The sequence below is a fragment of the Pleurodeles waltl genome, chromosome 8, assembly GCF_031143425.1.
Source record: "Pleurodeles waltl isolate 20211129_DDA chromosome 8, aPleWal1.hap1.20221129, whole genome shotgun sequence".
Lineage (NCBI taxonomy): Eukaryota > Metazoa > Chordata > Amphibia > Caudata > Salamandridae > Pleurodeles > Pleurodeles waltl.
In genome coordinates this window covers 330,280,973-330,304,914 of record NC_090447.1, presented here as the reverse complement: position 1 = coordinate 330,304,914, position 23,942 = coordinate 330,280,973, and the positions used below count along the sequence as shown (strand labels likewise).

At 41.6% G+C, this 23,942-nt stretch overlaps 1 protein-coding gene across 1 annotated transcript in view; it reads right to left on the bottom strand.

The window, feature by feature from the left end:
• EFHC2 (EF-hand domain containing 2) overlaps nt 1-23,942 on the bottom strand; it is a 234,049-nt gene that overhangs the window by 10,559 nt on the left and 199,548 nt on the right. The window contains exon 13 of the mRNA XM_069204192.1: nt 9,941-10,033. Coding sequence (XP_069060293.1) covers nt 9,941-10,033 — 93 coding nt within the window. The remainder of the gene's footprint in view (nt 1-9,940; nt 10,034-23,942) is intronic.

The following is a 23,942-nucleotide window of genomic DNA, read 5'->3' as shown; positions in this document are numbered from 1 at the left end:
ACCACCACGGCACATGTACGTCAGTTCTTTTCCTTCCACGCCAGTTAAGCACAGGTCCGGATTCGAGCTACCTTCTGCCTTTTTTGGCAGGCCTTTTTTTTACCTTTTTGTCGACGCATTTTTGAGTCTGTGCAAGGATGACATTGAGGAAGACAGGGTTCGAGCCGTGTGGTGCATGGCATCGTGCCATGTCGGTGACGGACCCCCATCAGGTATGTCTCTGGTGCCCGGTGTTTATTAAAAATCATTTAGCAGTCTAGATGTTGTGCCTAAAATGGCAACTGGTGCGCATGCTTGTATCAGTGCAAGCCAAATCAGCACAGGATTAAGCGCAAGGCTTATTAGCCCACGCGAGTATCCTCATGCTTTCCTCCACCCATTCCCCATCATCACAAAAGCAACGGGGTGCGAGGACAGTGGCGATCTTCACGTGGCTGTTCAGAATGCCATGTGAAGAGCAGGCAGTGAGGGCGAGGCAGGGATCAAGATGCGTGAGGCCATACCATTAGAGATGCACCCTCACTTCAAATAAATCAGTGAGCACGAGGCCACAGAGACCGCATCCCCGCACTTGCCTCGCCTTCCAAAATAGGTTTGATATAGTACATTTAAACTGTAAAACCACAAACTGATAACCTAGTGAGAGAAACAATTAAATTGCACATTGGGTAATAAAGGAATTAACACTGAATGGCTCAGCACAAGAGTGCACAGAGTTGCAAACAAACAAATTATCTGATCATTATACCAAATCATACTAGAATGCTTTTACTGAAAGGTACTAAGAATTTCAGGACAAACTAACCAGACAGATATATATGTAAAGACCGCTACACTTCTCGTTCTTAGCAGCAGCAATAAAAAAAGGAAGAGGACTGATTGCTGGGGGATTTATAAGCATTGGAATGTTTTAAAGTTCTAAGTTCTTTTGCTTCATAACGGCTGCTTATTGGTGGCAAAAAGGGGTTTACTGCATAATGTTGGCCTCTGGGTCTTGATATAAAATCAGCAGCTTTGAGAGAGCTAAACTGAGAGTCACAATGTAATAAAGGTACATTACAAGTCTCAAGTGGATTTGCAACTCCTTTGTTAATACCTAGGCTCCTTGTGGTTTGTAAGAAAAGGGTAGTGTGAGAGGGGAATGCACCCTTCCTCAAGACCTTCAAGGATCTGTATTAATGAGCTTGTAACAGCAACTGTAGTTATAAACTATTGATGAGATACAGCACCTCATCAGTGGGGGCATAGATTCACAAAGAGAACGCTGACCTTTGGAAACAGCTTCCAGTTTGACAATGTGGGCCAGAGACATGGGCAAAGCAGACAGATTTTAAGCAATGTGCATCATACCACTTTTTTCTTTTGATTACAAATCCTGTTCCTTTAAAGGGTCCCTCTTGGCTCTCCATCACTGCATTTACAGCCATTGTTAAGGATCTGCAAAGGGAAGCCTGACCCATCAATATGCATGACTTAGAATTTCTGCAAATTCTGCGAAATCGGCATGGTTCATTGCAGCGGATCAGTACAACCATCACAAAGAAAAGTTATCTTTGCGTTGTATATCACACAGTGTGCAAAAATAATATCTGAGATAGACAAAAAAATAAATTGTCAGGACAAAGGCGTGGCTATCAATGGTGCAGCCGGTGCAGTGGAACCAGGGCCTAGAAGTTGGAGTGGTCCCAGTCTACGCTACACTGTGCCCACTTCTCGTTGCAGTTATTTTCAAGGCTGCTCCCTCAGAAGTCGTCTGGGGTTAGGCTCTGTTTTCACTCTTTTGCTTAGTTAAAAGAGGAGGAGAGTAAAGAAGAAAGGAAGATTGGAAAGGAGAGGAAAAGGATAAAAGAAAAAGAAAAACTGAAAAAGGGGAAAGGAAGAGAGGAAAAAATAAGAAAATGGGAGGAGATTTGGAGAAAAGAGGTAAGAACAAGTAAAATGGGCAAGTGAGAAGGAAAAGATAGGGCTGAAATAGGAATGTCGGGGAGGGCAGTGAGGAAATATAAGGACAAGTGAAAGACAAAAGGGAAAAGAGTGAAACAGAGACAGGGTATGAAAAGGGAAGAGTGAATTGGAGGTAGAGGAAGGGAATGAATGGATTAAAGGGATAGAGATTGGGAAGAAAGAAGGAAAGACAGGTAGAATATAGGTGTAGCGGGTGCAGATGTGTAAAGGACCACCTGCACCTCAGCTATGTCTGTATTTAATTCTGACCCAGAGGAGGGGCAGAGGGCATGTTTCCTTGCGTGTTTTAGCCACCCAGGCTACTGGTCAGGCCCTAAATCTCTAATTCCAAACATGAACATAATATTGTGGAGAGGAAAGATATCCAGTAATTGGATTAAAAGAAAATGTTTTCAGTTCTGCATCATCACTAATATGGAAAGAAACTTAAGAGGGGTGGTGGTTAATACACCAAGGGGCATATTTATACTCCGTTTGCGCCGGAATTGCGTTGTTTTTTTTGACGCAATTCCAACGCAAAACTAACTCCATATTTATACTTTGGCGTTAGACGCGTCTAGCGCCAAAGTCCATGGAGTTAGCGTCATTTTTTAGCGTGGACACCTACTTTGCGTTAATGAGATGCAAGGTAGGCGTTCCTGTCAAAAAAATTGACTCCGAGGCATGTGCGCCGTATTTACACTCCCGGGGAAAATTCGCGCCCCGGAGTGGGCGGGTCCAAAAAAATGACGTCCGGCCGCTTTTGCGCAGTTTTTTAGCGCCTGGAAAAGGCAGGCGTTAAGGGACCTGTGGGCTCTGAAGGAGCCCAGAGGTGCCCTCCCATGCCCCCAGGGACACCCCCTGTCACCCTTGCTCACCCCAGGAGGACACCCAAGGCTGGAGGGACCCATCCCAGGGACATTAAGGTAAGTTCAGGTAAGTCATTTTTTTTTTTTTTTTGTGGCATAGGGGGGCCTGATTTGTGCCCCCCTACATGCCACTATGCCCAATGACCATGCCCAGGGGACATAAGTCCCCTGGGCATGGCCAGTGGGCAAGGGGGCATGACTCCTGTCTTTGCTAAGACAGGAGTCATTTCTATGGGGGTTGGGAGTCGTAAAAAATGGCGCAAATCGGGTTGAGGCGAAAAATTTGCCTCAGCCTGACTTGCCCCATTTTTTGGCGCCCAAGCTCCATATCCCCCTACGCTGCCTGGTGTACGTCGTTTTTTTCCACACACACCAGGCAGCGCCGGCGGCTAACGCCGGCTAACGTCATTGATTAAATACGGCGACCGCATGGTGCTTCAGAATGGCGTTAGCCGGCGCTAATTTTTTTCACGCAAAACTGCGTTAGCGCAGTTTTGCGTCAAAAAGTATAAATATGGCCCCAAGCCTTTCAGTAATGTCTGGACATGTTTCTGTTGCTATGAGAGTTTTCCAGAAGTAGCAGAAGAAACAACGTTTCTGCTGGTACATCCCCAAAACCTTTGCAAAAGGTTTAAAGTATGCCTTTATCAGTTTATGTTTTTCGGCATGATAAACACTGTTTTTTTAAGGGTACAGTGATTAAAGCGGAGTACAGTACTTTCTCTCAACATAGAATATGAGATTTAAGTATGACTTCCTATTGGAATATGTGCAAATTTGCAAGCTCATCCTTTTACTTCTGTCTGTCTTTCATTACCACTGAGATAATTCTAATTTTCGTTTAATGCATATTCTCCTTTTCTCTATTGTATTCTAACTTGATTGTCAAGTACACTTTAAAGCACATCGGTAAATGCAAACATTGAATTAATTAAATCCAACATTCTTTTGACTTTTCACATGTACTCCCCAGACTGCTGCATATGCCCCCATACCGTTTCCATAAATCAGCCTTTCTAAAACTAAAGATATTGTTGCTAATCCTAACTGTTATAAAATGGATCATCTTCTCCCACCCAGGTTCCTTATAACTCAGCATCCTTAAATCAGTCACTTAGTCAATCCAAATCAATTCGTAACATAAAAGTAGAAATACTCGATCCATATTTTCGCTTTTTTTCTATTACCTACATATAATAATGGGAGCCTGCAATTCATGTATAAAACCCTTTATCTAATCTCATTTTTACAGGGGTCTTGTGACCTATAATGAAGAAATGACATTGATGCTCAACTGTAATACATTTTGAGGTCACAATACCTGCTGCCAGAGCCAGCGGCCATAGTGAAAGGCAGATCATGGAATTTAACTATAGCTTCATTTTAAATAGGAAAAACTGGAACTGTTTTTCCCTTCTTTGTTTTTCTATAAAACAAAACCTGATCAGCGGAAATGAGATATTTATCACAACAAGTTCAGGTTATTGGAAATTAAAGGAAAGCTGGGGCTTCATTACGAGGACCACCACACTCGCCTCGACGGTAGGACTGCTGCAACTTGGCGTCATGCGCCCAGTTACAACCCTGCCAGGGGGCCACCATCCACTCCGGGAACATGGTACCCGATGTCATAACAGCAGTCGGGCTTGTAACCAGCCAGGGTGGCGCTGAACTCTGCGCCACCTATCTGATTACAACCCCTCTTTCCATTAGCCTTTTCAAGACAGGGAGCCTGCCATGAAAAGGCTGGCAGAAAGCCAGTGCTCAGGGCCACACAAGGGCCCCTGCATTGTCTATGCCAGTGGCCCTGCTGCCCAGCACCATCAGAATGCGCACTGTCTGCTCTGGAGAGCAGCCGAGACCAATATCCTAACTCTGTTACTGCTGGTCAGCCCGGCGAGAAATCATATTACAATGTTACCGCCAGTCAGCCCGGCAGGAACACTGTAATACGCTCAGGGGGAACGTCACTGTTATGGCGGTGGGGTCCTCCCCATGAGTTTGGCAGTGGGACCGCCAAACTCATAATGAGGCCCTTAGACTTTCATAGATATAGATTCTACTTTTAATCTTCAGGTCTGCCAACATCCCATCTCTTTCATATGAAAGAACAACACACCAAGAATGTAAGTGGTTTGTGGAAGGATGATGCCATGTCAATGTATTAAAAGGAACAAGGTTCCCTATGCTTTACATTATAAGGAAATTGCAAGTTACCTTAGAGTTCCATGAACTTAGAAAGGAACTTGACCTTTGAATTCATTCCTTTATACGGTCACAAACTCTTTGGTGAATTGCAATATCCTTATAATGTATAGCAGGAGGTTTCATTTCATATACACTACACCTTTCTATTTCTTCCAATATAGATTGTCACATATGGGAGATAAACATATTAAGCACTATTACATTGTAGAAATGCCTCAGAAATTGACTACATAGTTCACAAACTTGAGCTGTGCTACGCTGCCGTCATAGTTTAGCACCACATTACATGAAACCATAAAATTAAAGCGATGAAATAGATTTCTAAGCTTAGTAACACTTTCTTGTTCCCCATGGCAGGGATGTTATGAACATTGGCAAATGCTGGTAAAAAGGTGAAGGTGAAGGTGTGGTGCATCAGAGCTGTACAAAGCAATACTTCTGTCTCAGAGGTCCGAAAAAACATAAATGTCGACCTCTGAATAGCACTCGGTGAAGACAGCTGCAGACTATTGTTAGGACTTGATACATCTGAAACTTAATGCATCTGCAAACAGCTGTTCATGAGCCCTGCTGTGGATAGCTCTATTAGGGCAATGGCTCCCTTGCTCAACCCTATAACCGTCCATGACCACAGACACGTAGCCAGTTTGTATTCATTGAGGACTTTTCTCTAGACCATGGGGCAGCCAGTGGTTACCAGCACTAAACATGCTTGGCACTTAACCTTTACCACTGTGAGACAGCAAATTCCTAGAGGAAGCTGAGCCAGAAGACTGGCTTGGAGTCAAGAGCCAATGTATGAGCCAAGCCACTGAAAGACTCAAAATGTAAATCACACAACAGATAATATATAAAAATATGATAAAACAATGTTACATACAAAAGTAAATTATTTTTAACAGCTGTTTCTGTTTCATACATTTTCTTGGATTACTCAATTCAGTCAATTTTCGTTTAAAATGTGGAGTATCAAAACATACATTTAGAAATACATTTCTCAAAGAGAGCTAAGCCTAGGTTGGTTTCCACATGGCTTCTCCCACATTTTGCAGTTAAGGAAAAGTATATGCATAGTGTTGCACAACTTGATCAAGTGTGGAAGCTGGAATTGCAACCCAGCCACTGAAATTACCCCCTCTGGTGTCCAGATTAATAGAAAATGTCAATTTTTGCATTCTTTTTACAATTTACAACAAACCTACCTTGTGAAGTATATAAACTACGTTCTAGATCTATTAATGCGACTGAAGAGGTATTTCGCTACAGCTGTTGCCGGATTAACAGATGGATCAGGTGAATGCTACAGTAGAAGTGCCTTTAACACTAGTCATGTCAGAAAGTCAATTTTGTATTTCGAATTTGTCCACCTCTTGTCCTGAATGCGCACTGAATTAAGTGTTTAGATTAATTTGCAATAACCAGTGGGACAATAGAGCTGACTCACCAGTGGGTCAGGTCGAGACCTGTGTCAACTTGTATCCTGCTGTCCCAAAATCAGTGAATGCCAGGTCTTGGGAACTAAACAACATAACAATGGCTTGTGTCTTGAACTCTGCTTTTCCTATTCTTCTCAGAAGCCCAGACTTTTCAGGTAAGCATACAGCTTGTACTCTCCTAGCTCTCCCTCCTATCAACTCTCTATGTAATGCTGGCACTATAGATACATTTATCGATTTGCAAGAGGGTGCAGGAACGCCTTTAAGAACAAGCATTGGTAAATGCATTAGGTTTCGCCTTTGTGATTAATAATATATTTTTTTTACATGCATGTTAAAGGCAATCTTGAAATCTTGAAAGCAGATCCTGCTGAGTGAAACACTTCCTAAGTTAGCACCTAACGTTTACCCTGAGAATGTCAAACACCCCAACTTGTTTTTACACTGTGTTAAAAAAAACGGACTAAATAAATAAAACCTCTGCGTATAACCACATTTACTTTATGTCATCAGTAACATACACACTCCTTTGTTTCAAGACATACATGCTCTACACAGAGAACATTCGAAAGATATTGCACACTTCTCATGAACAGGGAGGAGTCTTGCAGCATGACTTCAAATCTCTCTTCTTTATGGCTATTGCAAGGCCTGTGACCACTGCACCTGCACCATTGCAGTTAAATGAGCTAAATTGACTTAGCTAGAATTTTGCATAAACCTCAAATACTTTGACACCTACTGACCCACATGTTAAGAATCACCTCTTCATTTGCAACTACAGCTTTACCCTGAAGACAAATATGTTAAGTTTGAAAGACTAGTTCATTGTTTGCGTTCCATCCCCAAAAAATCAAAAACAGATTTTTTTCAAAGGATTGTGGATGTTGACAGAGCCTCCAAGAGGCAGAAAAGGCTAGGATTTGGCTATATAGTGCTTGTTGTAGTAGGTAGTAAACATTTTATTGGTAGCGTTCGTGCAGTTATTTGATTTCAGTCTGGTTGTTTTCTACTCAATGTTATTTCAACACAGATAAATAACTGTGGAAAGGTGAGAGGAGCTGCAGGCCATACACTGGCATCCTGATGCATATAAAAAAGGCAGTGTCTACAACCAGAAATACATTTCATAAGTCAGAGAGTATATAACACAGGAGCAAGCTAAAGAACAATTTTAAAAAGATGATGTATTAAGGACAATAATAGTCGTGTAATTAACAACAGAACAACAGTAAAGTTTATGAAACATACCTTGAAGAGTAGTCTGTCAATTTTGACAAATGTTTTTGTAGTTGTAACCAGGAAAGTCCACACACGTTGTATGTCTACTTTTGCTTCAGTATTGAAAAGGAAGTCAGTTAGCAAAGGAAAAGAAAGTGAGAAATAGGGCAAGATCAGAGAGGAAAGGAGGGGAACTATGAGAAAAAGGGGTGAGATAGCAGCGTGGTCGCTTGTTAATCACCGGTACTGGATATGGGGATCACAGTATTGGAGGTGCAGGTCGCTCATTTTTTAAAATTGTACCAAATCTCCCCGCGGCTACATGAATTTCAAGATTTCAAGATTTCAAGATTGAATTTAACATGCACACTTGAAATGGGTGCAGCCACCAGAGATTAGGTAAACAAACGCAGCGATTGCGCCGTTCACCTAATCTCTCTGCGGTTGCACGCATTTCAAGCATGTATGCTAAAGGCAATCTTGAAATGCATGTATCCCGGGGGAGTTCCATCTTATATTTATGTTCATCCTGCAAGCGTTGTGCTTTTTTACTGAATCTCCCATGGCTGCACACATTTCAAGATTTCAAGATTGCCTTTAATATGCATGCATGAAAAGTGTGCAGCTCAGGAAGATTAGGTAAACAAACACATCACTTGCACTGTTTTTCTAATCTCCCCGTGGTTGCATGCATTTCAAGCGTGCATGTTAAAGACAATCTTGAAATCCTGAAATGTGTACAGCCATGGGGAGTTTCAGCTTATTTTTATGTTTATCCTGCACAGCGCTGTGCTTGCATATTATATCTCCATGTGGTTGCACGCATTTCAAGATTTCAAGATTGCCTTTAACATGCATGCTTGAATTGCATGCAGCCATGGGGAGATTATGTAAATAAGCACAGAGCAAGCGCTGTGTAGGGTACGGCACAATAAATAAGCAGAGCACAAGCGCTGTGCAGACAACAGCTTAAAAAAAGTCCTTAAAAGTGGATGAAAACAGTACTTGTGCCTCGGGACACTGATAAGAGCAAACACACGAGGAGCGAGCCTTGGTAAAAGCAGGAAATATGCTACAGCCAATAGAAACGGAGGAAAAGTAAGTAAGTGGCAAGCACAGGAACCAATTAAAAGCATGGGCGGGATGTAAGCCCCTTTCAAGATATATTTAATATAATATATTTCACAAGCACAGCACAAGCACTGTGCAGAGGAACCCTAAAAACGGGATGCATAAAAAAATAAAAAAAACTGTAAACTGACCCCAGCAGGCCACCATGGCACAATGGCAGTGAATCACATGATTCGGTATTTTGGAAACTGGCCTACTGGTCCATAGGTCAGTTTGCAAAACACCTTACTGGTCACAAAAATACTGATTGTCAATTGCAACCACTATTTTGCAAACAATGTTTAGTACATATGGACCTAAATCCGATCTTTTTCAGAGTTAGGACCATATTTATACTTTTTTTGCACCACATTTGTGTCATTTTTTGATGCAAAAGTGGCACAAACTTAGAAAATTCAATTATATTTTCTCAGTTTGTGCCGCTTTGCGTCAAATAATGACGCAAATGCAGTGCAAAAAAAGTATAAATATGGGCCTTAGTGTTTAATTTTCAGACAGCACAGGTCAGAAACAGAAAGAGGCAACCCTTGCTCCCTGCTTCTGAGCTGTACTGCCTGAAAAATAATACACCAACTAAGAGGAATATCGAGTTTTAAGCACTGCAAGAGAATAAACTAGGCACACGGCTCTGAGCTAAGCTAACAAACCCCACCAGGAAATGGCCTCAAGACTTCAAACAAGCAGATTAAAACAGCAGGCACAGATTAGGGCCCTTACTGTCATATACTTTGCAGAAGAAGCCCTACAAACCCCTCGCACAAGTTTGGCTGGCAGTTTGCAAGCAATGACCAATTTCTGGGGTGCAACCGTATAAATAACCCAACACCCAGAAGTGCACCAATCTGACTATATTGGGCATGGTCTGTGCAACCAAAGTCCTACGGATGACCCTCCTGCAGTCATATACAGCAAGTAAAAGTGACAAGGGTACACTCATTGGCAGAAGTGTGCTACATAAAAACATCTCACCACGGAATGAAAATTACCAGGATATAATGAGAACAATATTATAATAAGCAAGTATAAAATGCTGCTATAATAAACAGGCAGCAAGTGCTGAAGAAGGCAGATATGCATTCCCCTAAAACAGCAAAAATCAGAGTGAACTTACTGCACATCACAGTGACTTACCTGGAGAGTATTGTACGCATAAGATCATCCGCCAAAGGTATCCTGAAGGCTTTTAAAATGGTCTTGACTTCCTGAGAGGGTAGACGGCCGTTCCTACACACACCACCCAAAGGAAGAAATGAATTAGGACTACAATATAGAGATAGGCAAGCACCAGACCATGAGGTACAGCAAGACAGCCACTCAGCCCTTCTTTATGGTTCTTATTCGACGTTGTTATAATCATATGAAAAAAGCAAATACTAGTCACCTTCCAATGTGCATACAAGCAAACCCACATTAACCACTAATGCGTTGACAATGGACATCCATTACTGAAACATGACGCCTGGCAACACTTGTGAAACGTTCTTCAACAGTGCTCTGGAATCAACCTATCTAGATTTGAGAAGCAAAATAATTACCTAGTTCAAAGTGCAGTCATTGTTTTTAGTTAATTATCCTTGCACCGAACACGTTTATCCTGTGTATTGCCTAAAGAACAATATAAATCCTACCTGAAACCTACAGGATATTTATATGCTACTTGACTAAATAACCCTTACAGGGTAAAGAGGAAAATTGCTGGCATTTCCGCTTCAGTTCTCCCAAATGCATTCTGGTAGTTGCTATTCAGGGGAGTGTCAAGTACTTATAAGTAGAAAGTGTTGCGTTCTGGCAATTGCAATACATATTAATTGCATATACCGTCTGGGGGAGTTTTGATTGCCTTCCGAGCAAAAATCCATTCTACGCTATTATATAGCCCTGCAGTACGTTTTGATAAGTAGAACGATTTGACATATCCGCGCAACTGTTAGGTGCACTGTTCGTCAGTAAAGTTGTCATCACCTCAAGCCTACCTTCGTTTAGGACTGAGTTTTATTGCACCATCTATTCTTACAGGCCAGATGCTGTGATTCTACCTTCTAAATGTAGTGAGGACAACAGTGATTCCATAAAAAAGTCTTGGGGATTTTTATAATAAATGGTCTTCCATTTCAATGCTTGGATATTTGCTCTAGAAGATTTGATTTAGGTATGTGGCAGGATCAAGAACTCAAATCTGTGATAAAACTGACGGTTATCTGAAAGCACACAAGGGAAAGTTTTGTTTGCTAAGGATATTCAACAATATTACACTAGAAGGAATAGTGAGTAGAGTTTTAAGATTTACATTTTTAGGTAGACAAACCACATTGAATCAAATCCGACCTCAAATGTGAAGCACCGGTTAAGGAGATGTTTTTTTATATACCAGTTCTCTGTTTTGATCAAGCGTGGAAGCATGCAAATGTGAGACAAATTATATTGAGTCTTAGGTAATGCCTTTGAAACCACTGAGCATATAGTTTGTCTCTTTGCCTATAGGTATAGTCTCCAACTTTGATACCTTTCATAGATTCACCTTCTTGTATCATTCCCTGTCATTAAACTGGGAGCCCACTGTAACTTGCAATTACAGTAATAAAGATTTGTATTGAGAAACAGAAGAAACAATATCATTTTATTAGCACAATCACCTCATTAGAAAAGGCACAAACTCCAGCCAATGAGGTCAGAGTACCCGGAGCTCCACCACTCCTCCGGAGCCTTTTATACTTCAGATTTCTATAGCAATAATTGAAAAACAAATCATAAGTGGACCCTCTAATCAGGGAGGGTCGCAAACAAATCTATGAACGATGCCAAGCAAGGAGATCTGTACTTAAAGCTAAGCAACTTATTTTTTCTGCAGTATTGGATCTATATTGCTTGAATCAGAATGCCAAGCAGTAGCCAGCAAATAATCAAAGCTCATAACATACAGAATGTACCATGACTTGATGAATAGATGACATGACTTCATGAATAAATTCACAGCAAGCAAAAATACTATAATGAAAAAGATGCCTAGCTGACAACTGAGTCCCTCATTTTCAGTGGTCAAACAGTAATGTCTTGTAAAATTGTGGCAGTCTTCCATGTTGCTGATCCCCGGATGTCCAACAGAGGCACTCCTACATAAAGTGCTGCTGAGCTGCAATGCCTTTTGTGGGATGGGTTGACAACCAAGATCACATGGGACATCCGGCGTTTGAGTGACACAAAGCAATGGCTGCAGCCAGCTGCAGCTGCTCAGTTTTCAGAGCGAACACCCTCTTTGTGGGTGGCTGAGGACTACAAAGAACGCACCTGATATTTACTACGGCCTATGTAGAATGTTAAACAACTGCAGACACCCAAGGAGTGCAGCACTCTTTCCAAGCTCGTAGGGATGTTTTGAAAGAACTCTTTGAGTATAAGTGGTTCGTTAAGGGGAAAGCCATTATGCATCTTTTGTATAAACTTTGGATTGATGCTCAAAACACACTGGGCCAGATTTAAGAAAAGTGGTGCTGCACCCAGTGCAGCGCTACTTTTCTTGCGTCCCTTGGCGCCCTCTTAACGCCGCCATGTGTGCGCTGTATCTAAGATATGGCGCACCATGGCAGTAGTTAGGGAACTAGCATCAACATTTTTTACACTAGTCCAGAGATTTGCAGGATTAGCATAAAAATGTTGACAATAATCCTGCAAAACCTATTGACGCCCATTATGAATAATGGTGTGCCTTCTTTTAACGCCTGCTCTGAGCAGGCGTTCAAAGTGCCTACAAAAATAACACAAAGAACTTTCTCAGATTTCTTTGCTCCATTTTTTCGGCCCCGCAAGTAGGGAAGGCCCCATTTGCATACATTATGCATGGGGCATGCATGATGTAGCTCAAAGGGTTACAAAATGGTGCAATGCATGCATTGCAACAGTTTGTAAATCTGGTGTGGAGTTTTTGCCCATCTAACACCACATTAGTGTAAAAACAATTATGCTATTGTGTCGTTAGATGGCGCGAGGGGCTCTTAAATCTGTTCCACTGTGTCTTGCAGGAGCCCCTAAAAGGTGGTTTGATGGTGAATGTTTGAAATTCACTGCCTCAAGTAGTAAACATAAGCAATAATAGCAGGGCTGTCTTCCATGATTCATACTTGATGCTTGCTTTATGGAAAAGTTTTAAACGATCTTTCATCAGTTGGCAAAGGATGGTATTTGGCTTCCAATAAGAGCGGGTGCCATTTTGTGTGAAAATGCCCTGAACACATCTCTGAAGATTTTTTTTTATTATTCTTAATTAAAGAGATGTGACTTGAATATTGAAATAGCCACCAGGTAGACTTTGATGTAGGTGTTTTTGGGATGTGACTGTGCTAGTTGTAAAAGGTAAGGCAAAATCTGATATGATTATGAGGAGATCAGATGCAGACCACTATCCTGACACCACACACAAAAGCTTTTCAGTTTAGCCTGATACGTCTTTTTTCTTCAAAAAGATATTTTCCTGACTTTTATAAACAAGTAAACAAAAAAAGAGAACAATATAATTTTACCGTAGAGCCATACGCTGGATGACGTGTGAACAGGAACACACAAAGTATACACAGAAAATGGATGCATGCGAGCAATTATAAGACATATCTAGAGACTGGGGTACCGTCGGTAATGTGTCTCGGATAGCTATTATTACAAGGTACATTGTATACCACCAAAGAAATTAGTAACATTGTAATGAAACATATGGAATCCGGGGATGACTGCAAGATGGTAATAACCATCACATAATGTACCCTAAAGTACAATAAAAACATAAGGTGAAATAAGAGAGAAGGTGGAAGGGATGGCGTGGGGTAGAAAAGTAGATTCTGGCGTAGTACTGAAGTTCACAATGTCCATGTATCATAAAGTGAACCACTAGGCCTTTACGTCCTAACGAGGAGTTCCCAAGTTATATTACTCAAACACCCACCCTAGAGGAGCCCATATAGTTGTTATTGTTACAATAGTGAGAAGTGTAATGTATGTGCCCCACGTGTGACAGGTGCCACCAAAGATCACAGAGGTTTACGTTTCTGCAGGTGCGTATCAAAGCTGTCTCACAGCTTCCTCGAGCTGTGAAATGAATGGAATTTCAAACACATTATATTGTCCACACTTCTATATAAGAAAGCAGTGACCACCATCTTCCAAATGATACCTTGGAGGTTGACTTCAATTCCATCAGTATTACCTTGGCCCTTAGTACTTATAACAGGGCAAGAAGTAGCAGGTCAGGAGTAGATAGCCTGGATGAGGCTGGGTGAGCGAAAAGACCCAGAGCAATTGCTGGAAGTAAATTGAGTGTGTAAATTCAGGTCATCTCGAATCATGATTAGTATTTTATCCCAAAGGGGTTCATCATATTTACAGATGTTGTCTAAGGAACCGAAACAACCCACAGATTGTGATGTAGCGGGTGTAATTTTGGCAAGGAAGGGTGTGCACCAAATCTTTGCCATGTTGTGTCCATAAAAGAGTGAGCTTGTGTAGAGTTGTGTGTTCCATCTGTTTTTTAAATGTTTCACTAGATAGTACTATGCGGGTTCAAGAAGTTTGTAATTGTGTGAGGCGAGTGGTCATTCTTTCTGAATTTGCCTCATAAATCATTGAGGTTTGGTGAATGTGGATGATTTAGTTTCCTAAGGACGCTTTTAGGTTTGAGGAAGTTGTAGAATCCCATGTCACCAACAGAAATGTTGTGCACAGAGAGGAGAAGGGTAAGAGATTATCCCGTGAACCCAAATCACCCACATAGTTGATGCAATTCATTGCCCAGTGTTCCCAGTAGACTGTCTTTTGCAGAAGTTTATTTTTTTTATTGTGCCAAAGAGAAACTTGTGTGGAGCCACACATCTGATTGTGTTTTTTTTATCCAGCTGTTATAGGACATGTACAGTATCAAGAGCTCCAATTCTACGTGCAAGACATGATGTTTAGTTAGGCTAGCACTAAAGGGGGAGGGCGTGAAGTAGCTGGGTTCTGTAGCCACAACAGAGCTTGTTGACTTTCTTGCGGGCACCACCAGGTCACTTTACCAGCCAAAAAGGGGTCTTCATATCTCAAGAAGTCAGGGAGTTTGAAGCCCTATTTACTTATGTTCAGTTTGAGTGTGTTCAAGGATATTCTATACCTTTTGCCCTTTCACAAGAAATCAGAGATGAGTTTGGTCCCCGTTCTTCTGCACAGCGGACAGGGTGAAATAGGTAACATACTTAGTAGAAAGTTAGCAAGAGGTACCATCATCATTTTGATGGTGTATGCCTTTTCCCACCAAGTGACGGGAGACCATGTGGCTAGCAAGTCTTTAATCTTGGACAATATGTTTATTCCATTAATGGCCAATGAGTCGTTCAGGTCAAAATTGAATCAAATGCCTAAGTATTTAAGGGAGGAGGCCTGCCATTTCAGGTCTGAGTAGCCAATTATGCATGGTGAGCAGTGTACATTGAGGGGGAAAACTTCAGTTTTCTCTCCGTTAGGAGAGTAGCCTGAAGCCCTCGAGTGTCACTCTGCTGCATGGTGACTGGGATGGCTAGCATGGGTTTTATTACAAGTAGAAAGTGGGGACAATGGACAGTCCTGGTGAGCGCCTTCAAACAGCTTGAATGGTTGGGATAAGTGTCCACTTTCCTCACTATCATCTCTGGAATTGAGTATAGGGCCATAATCATATGGATGAATTCTTCACCTAACTTGTACTTAAGTGTAGTAGTCTACAGGAAAGTCAATGATACCTTATCAAAGGCTTTCTCTGCATCCAGGGCCAGAGCAGCCATAGGACAATTAAGGGTTTTGGCATTGTCAATCACATAGCAGAACAATCTGATGATGTCTACAGAGAATCTGCCTTTAAAGAATCAGGTCTTAGTGGGGGAATGAGTTTATGTATAACCTTCTCCCATCTGAAAGCTAGGTACTTGGCACAGATTTTGCAGTCAAAGTTTATTAGGGATATGGGTCTCACATTCTTAATATCCAGGTGGTCCTTCCCCTCTTTCAGGATAACTACAATTGTGCCATCAATGGCTAACCCTGAAATGGTCCAATATTCTGCGAACTGGTAGAAAACTGCTTCCAGCAGTTCCTTAATCATCTCAGGTAATAATTTATAAAGGTTTCCAGACTAGCCATAGGGACCTGGGGCTTTCCACAATATAAGGCTATCAATGCCATTCAAATTTTCCACTCTCCAAATGGGTGTGTCAAGATGTGTTCAATCCTCATGATCAATGTTCGGGAGGTTAAAGGTGCCTCAATATTTCAAGCTTTCTAAGGAGAATAAAGGCTCATTGGAATTGAAAAAAAATTTAAGTCCTGAAAAGATTTGAGGATAGTTTGTGTTGAGGTTAGACTTTCTCCCACCCCACTCCTAATAGCATGTATGAGAGATTTGCACTAGAAATATATTAGATAGTCTGCCACAATTTCCCAGCTTTGTTTCTGATGCACATCTTTTCTGGTTTATTGATATCCATCCATTTTTTGGGTGTCTTACTCAACATTTTGTTATATTCATATTGTAGACTTTGTAGCTTTTCCCAGTCACCTGAGCCTTTTGAATGCCAAAGTCTTCTATATAAATTTTCTATATCAGATTCTAATGTTACTAATTGTTTCTTCAAATTTTGTTTTTTATTGCCTCAAGATTTATCCTGATTTCCCTGGTAGTCGCTTTCAGAGTATCCCATCTGATCACAGAAGAGGTTTCTATGCATGTATTGTTATCTAGGTATTGGTTAATTGCTTCAATTATCTAGTTTTGTGAGACTATGTCCTTAGTTAGATAATCACTGAGCCTCCATTATTTGAGTGGTGGTGTAGAGCCATCTAACTTTATTTCCATTGTGACAAATGCGTGATCGTCTACCAGAATCGGCTCAGTCTTAGGGTTTCAAGTTAGTTGTTTGCCCGCCAGTTTGTAATCAATTCAAGAGAAATAATAATGTGGGTTGGAGTAAAAGGTGAAATCCTGCAGATATCAATCAGGTTGTTATTCACACAGATTATTTTTTACTTATGAATGCAATTTGCTACCTAGGTAATTGATAGTCTGTTCAGAGTGCTGTCCATAGGCAGATTAAAGTTGCCTCCTAGGATCACCTCCTGACTACCAGACAAATCAGACACCTTCTTATCCAACTCCTGACAGAATTCTACTGTGTTATTGGTAGGTGTGTAGATGTTTACAATATAGAGTTCTTTGTCATTTTTCTTGGCTTTGGCTATAAGCCAAAGCCCTGGTTATCATGCGAGTGAGATACTTTAGTAATTCTGGAATTTTAAATATGATTGTAGGTCCCCTATTTATCTTATGTAAAAGCAGAGTGCAAATTATCTCCACAACCCATGAGCAGTAGAACCTTGCACAATCATTTGAGCAAGATGTGTTTTCTGTAACATAATGATATTCCTCCTCAGTCTATTGCAGGAGTCAGCAATTATCCTTCATTTGGTGGAGGGATTCAAATCCTTGGTATTAAGAGAGACATCTTAAGTGTTTGAGCCATCATCATAATTGATTAACCAATTTTAGTCAGCCAGATTCCATGGAAAACCAAGCCAGCAAAGGGTCTCAAGTCACTCACTTTGAGACACCCCATCTTGTGGAAGCATCATATATGAGGGATTGTACCCTCTATGTGTAACACAGGGTCTCATGTCCCTATAATTGGTTTCACCTGTAGCTGTGATATGCTACTATAAAATATTGACATGCTAGACATACAAATTGAGGCAAAGTCATACTGTTTTAGCAGGTAAGTGTGGGGAGGGCAAGATGGAGAGGAAAGAGCAAAGGGGAAAAAGTAAAAGGGGAATCATGACCCACCAAATGAAACAAGAATACGCCCCATAATCAAAACTCACCCCCCAAAAAAACATGAAATGCAGTGATCCCATACCTCTCCACCCAGCATTATTATGCTACATGAGATGCCACAAGCAGGCATGCCGGGAGCATTTATCTCCGTCCCTCACCTCAGAACAGCACAGAAGATACAGAACAACAATTACCACACTGTAACATATATTCAGTGACAGCCAAATGTAAATTGATGGCTCACGAATATAGTGAAATCCCCCTTGAGATGCCTATGGACAAAAAACACTCTATCTGTGCCAGATGTTATGGTCATCACTTATTTGAACAGCATGGAAAGGGCATGCAGAGTCCTATCCCTCTTCAGGAAAAAAATACAGACAGCTGACGAAAAGGGTGGAATCCTTTTGAACCAAATTCAAAGGACAATGGGAAAGTCAGACCCGAGGAGAATGGGAAAGTATCTAGGTAGCCCTCAGATGTCTATGAGAGAGGTGAACAACACTAATAGCTAAGCAGATTATGTGACCAGGACTTGTGGATATTAAGTGAAATGCATGCAAGTGTTTGTGGCCCAGCAGATTAGAACAGTGGGGTAAGAAGAATCAACACACAACTTTCATCTCAGTGCACAAACCTGTGACCATAATCACTCAAAACAAGCTAACGTGGTAACAAGTACAAGCATTAAAAAGCAGATCGCATTATATAAGATGACCTCAGTCACAGCACAAATGGCAGAAGTGAACAACATTACACCGCTGGAGGAGGTAATTGGTCATAGACACTTTTCAGGTTATGATCTATGATGGGGGAGAAGTTGAGATATAAGTACAAAGATCAGCTAGCTCGGTGAAGATCAATGGCTTCCCTTTGTAAATTATTCCAAACTTGGGAGGGCCAATAATGAGCAGGAATAGATAAATCTATCAGAGATTGACGTAGTGCCAGAAAACATTTACATATAGAGAATGTTTCGTTAGAGTGATGTTGTGCAATGGAGATCCTGGCACCGCTCCATTGTATGTGCTGTATACAGGATACCTTATGTCATCCTCATTATACCTCATGTCATCAGTGACCCTGTGCTGGGCTCTGTTACCTCACGTGCTGCTGAACCTGTGGGCACTAGGTTTCTGCCTTCTATGCCCAAAAGCAATATATTACAATTGACAAATGGGTCTTAGATTTGTAAAATACAGGCTTACACTCAAGTTTATCCAGATGCCCCTGCGGGTGCCACCACAGTAGGTTACTCACCAACATTCGAAAATCTTGCAGGCAGAGGTACTTCTATACTTCACAAAAGGGCCCTGGAGCCTGTCCCAAAGTCCCAGTAATGAATGTGATCCTACTATAGCTATTTCGTGATAAGGAAGACATTTGGAGAGGGATGTCTCAGTCTGGATCTAAAGCAGCTCAATACATATCTAAGGAAGCTGTCATTCTGGATGTGACCCCGCATAAAGTATTGTAGTTATTTCAAAAGGAGAGTTTTTGGATCCTCTATGACTACAGGATTCCCACTTTTAAATACCTATTCACACCAAGTATCCTGAATACCTTAGGTACTCGGGCACCATATTCAGTTCAAGGTTTAGCCATTTGGTGTCCAAAGACAAAGTCTTACTGTATTCGATGTCTGGCTGGTTAAAGGAAAGAACTTTCACACAGAAGACACTTCCACAAAGGAGTGTATAAAACTGTTCAAGATATTCCAGCCATTATCAAAGACACCCACTCTTTTCCTAGGTGCCATCCTGAAAATCAAAGTAGGTGAAGCTTTCTGATCAGAAAAGACAATTTTGCATCTTCAGTCTCTCACTAGACAGATCCAAAAGCTGAAAACAACATCAGCTAATCTGTTCAGATCATCACTGGGCATGATGTAATTTAGCATTCTGCTAATTCAATACTGCACACCAAGTATGCATCCTCTTCCGAAGGAACTGGATTCGTAGTGGCTCAGAGTGACCGGATTCTTTGATGATAAAATTCAAATGCTGAACAAAATCAAAACTGGTCTAACATGGTGGTTTGAAAACAACAATATAATGCATGGTTTTCACTTTCAGTCTCAGATTACTCACTTTGTCCTGACCTCAGATACACTGAAGGAAGGGTGGGTGCACTTCAGGAAAGGAATCTGATGAAGGGGACATTGGTAGGAGATTGGCCATCACAATAAATGTCTTGGAACTCAGAGAAGTTTGAAAAGTATTACAGTCTGTTTTCTTCCAATGTTGGAAAATGTATCAGTTCTCTGGAATACATAAAGCACAACAGTGTACATTACCAGCAAACAAGATGGCATACATTTTCCTCCTTTTTGGAACAAGGGCAACTACTTTGAGCAAGGGATTGATGGATAAAGGATGTGATCTTGCTGAGAGCAGACTATCTCTCAGGAGTCATCAACACATAGGCAGATGCCTTCAGGATTACCAAAAGCATCTCACATGAGTGGGAATTGGATAGAAATCTGCCACCCGTGGTATTTTAGCTGGAGAATTATTTGACGCTAGTCATATCTTTGACAACATAAAAGAGAAAATGATGATAGTTCGCTAGCCAACAGAAGCATCTGTAATCAAGAGGAGAAGCATTTTCGATACAATGATTCAATAAATTTGCCTAATCTTTTGTACAACTTCCCTTTGTGCTGAGGCTTCTCAGCAAAGCCAACAGAAAACCTTGCCAGCTAATCATTGTAGCCTCTGCCTTGGCTCACCAGTAATGGTACACTGATCTTTTTCATCTTTCAGAAGCTTCAACCACTCCTCTAGGGATGTGTCATAATCTTCTCTAGAAGATGAATGGACAGATCCTACATCTTGAATGAGCATCCCTGAGCTTAACAGCATGTTACTTAAACACCTGGAATTTGTACAGTAAGACATTCCACAGTACTGGTGGAACATCTTGTCCTTGGCCCGGGCCTCCTTCACCATTAAGACTAATCAAATGAGGGGCCGTGTCTAAGGTCTGAGCATGGTGGCAGACTGAGTTTGCAGCTCAGTGCCTTATCTACCCTTATTGGAGTTATATATGAGGCAAATAAGGACAATGATGTCCGGACAACACTGATAAAACAATGTCAGAGTCCTGGCATTGATTTTGCTGATTTCAGGACAAGTATCAGGTACGAAAAGAGGAGCTTGCCCAGAGGGAGGCCTCCAAGTTCTAATATCTGAGTAGCACAAGATGGACTCCTGTCCCTGCCAAAACCAGCAATGTGCTGTGCAGCCCTGATCTGAACATTGACACTCACACAAGTAAGGCATCAGGATCCCACTTGCAAATGAATTACCAGCAGAGGCAGATTGAGAGGAAGACAAGGTTGATGATCGGTGGTACCGAGTGATGTTGTGTCTACTTTGCAGGTCATCAGTTCCATGCCCATAAGCAAGTTACGTGCATAGATGGCGTGAGGGTTAGATGAGGCTGGTGATCAGCAGCACTAAGTGAGATTGAGCCCATTATTTAGTGCCAACCTCCCCCGCACCTCCCAAGAGTTTTAAAATGTGTTGCTGGTTGCGCTTCATGCATGATTTACAGGATTGCAATCTTCCACCATGGGTGGAATTTCTATGAAGTCCCCCTTTATTGCTGCTGATACCAAGCCAGGGGGTCATGCTGCACAACTGCCTGCCTTGTTACTTTATCATACATTTCAACAGCCCTGTACACATGGAGTTGACATGCTGATCATCCTCTCTGTGGCAACTCAATGCTGTGCTGATTTATGCCTCAATGCACCAACATGCATCCTTCTTTGCTGATGAGGGATATTCACAGGAGGGAAAATCAGTGTGTTATGTTCTAGGTACAAAATAACACACCTCCACGTACACCCAAATCAGCAGGTCGGAGGCACACAGGTAAATTTTATTGGTTCTGAGCTTTATTATACATGCTCTCCCATAAAAGCTGTGTCATTCTAGCTGCACCAAATATGCTATACCGTTTAAACTGTGCCTTGCAAATTGCACCCTACAAGCAGTAACACTTCCCCTTATCGCTATAGATATCCTACTTCTCTCTGGCCCATCCATTCCTGCTGACTAACAATGAGTGAATCAAAGGCTAAGGAGGGCAAAGATGCAACAGATATAAAAGAGTTTAAATTGAGCTTGAACTGATCAAAGGCAGAACCGTCACTTACTGAGTCACCAGTGAGGCCAAAATCAGGCTGTGCACAAACATGGTCCTCATACTGCAATGACTAGAGGCACTCCACAATTTGGCTCAAGATACAAACGTTAACACTGATGTAATGCAAAACAACATACAGGACTATAAAGATATGGCAGTAGGATAATGGAAGAGGTGAACAAAATCAATCATCTCAAAGAAAAAATCCAGTGTGTTTGCACACAAAACCAATATGTTGTCCAGGGAAGTAATTGAGCTAGTAGATCAAAATCACAGGGGTAACCTGAGAATTGTCAGCTTGCCAGAGGATGCAGAGCATGACGCCAACTCATGTGCAGAATTCTTGGAAACTTGATACCTAAAACATTTGCCATCATTTTCAAGAAGCAATTTGAGATCAAAAGGGCTCACAGAATCCCTTCCTGTAAACCTCTGAATATGCTGTCCAATCCACCAAAATTCATAGGAAGAATGATTTCCATGCCCTTACGATTTCAAAATGCTGAGGTTATATATCCTGTGTTTACTCTGGAAAGAGGTCTTGTGTCTGGATGGTTGCTGTAGGGTGGCTAGTGTTAACGCTGAATTTGACTAATAAAATATTCATGTAATCTGGATGTTGAATCTGCATAGAAAATGACTTACTATAGAAAATAATACACAAATTTGAAAATGTGCTTACTGGAGTGACCGTCAGTAATCACGAAGTGTCCTTATTAATTGCTTATAAATAAAAAATGTTATGATCATGTTCAGAATAATGTAGTAGTATGTTATATTAATGATCATGTATTATGTATTTGCTTTATTAATCACAGGCCTTAAGTTAGCAAGGTCTTGGGCCTAGTGGCACAAGCCTCATTTTTAAGTTGCACTGCTTAAATGATTCACACAAAATGGATGCGTAGTGAAATAGATTTGTAATTTTCCTCTGTGTTGACCAAATGCTAGTAACTGATTTTCTTTCCCATGAGAAACTGCTTGCTAGAATACGCTGTATTAGCTATTGTTACAATGTAGAGTTTATTGTGTGTGAAAGCGATGTTCCCAGGAGCTAATAATGGATGCACTTACTGGAGTAGAAGGTTATTGTTACCTGACGAGCCCGGCGACGAGAACAGGAGAAGAGGAGCCAATCATCGACATGTGAAAGACAGTTTAGTTATATCTTAGATTTGACCAATAGCAACTTGGGAAGAAGTTCTGGGACATTTGAACTTAGCCTGACTGCACTGAGAGGACAGAGCTCACTTTTTCCTAAATCTTTTACTGAAAAGTGCCATTTTGAATATTCCTGTTCCTGAGACATTTCTATCTTGAACTTTATGGCTAAGTCACGATGCTGGTGCTGACCAAACAGATGTCAGTTGATGAAGACTGTCGCAGTTTGCTGATCCGTACTGAGGCAAGGTATAATGAAATGTTATTGTTCTCAATGTAATTTGCTTTTGTTTTGAGGGCCCAACCGCTAATTTGATAGAGCCATAGCTAGATGTTTTCCAAATTTGTGTTGACTAAATTGTTTTGCATGAAGCCCAAACATGCTCTTCTAATCAGAAGGTTAGCTAGGAGACTAGCTGAGAGACTCACAGACGGTGTTTGCTAATTATTGACAACAGTTGATGTCAGTTCTTTGCTGAAGCTAAATGTATGCTATTTCGATTGCGCAGTTGTTCTTGCTATTGATTTGTACTGTAACTCTAGAATATGTAGTGATCCATGCATTGATTAAATTGAGATTTTTCAGAAGATTTGGTCAGACAGTATTGTTCCTATATGTTTATCATTTGATTTTGAGACTAAGGCGGTCATTCTGATCGCGGCGGGCGGCGGTCGCCACCCGCCATGCGGTTACCGCCGAATGGCCGCTCCGCGGTCAGGAGACCGCGGATGACATTCTGGCTTTCCCGCTGGGCCGGCGGGCGACCGCCAAAAGGCCGCCCGCCGGCCCAGCGGGAAAGCCCCTGCAACGAGGAAGCCGGCTCCGAATGGAGCCAGCGGAGTTGCAGGGGTGTGACGGGTGCAGTGGCACCTGTCACAATTTTCACTGTCTGCTAAGCAGACAGTGAAAATCTATGTGGGGCCCTGTTAGGGGGCCCCTGCACTGCCCATGCCAGCGGCATGGGCAGTGCAGGGGCCCCCAGGGGCCCCATGACACCC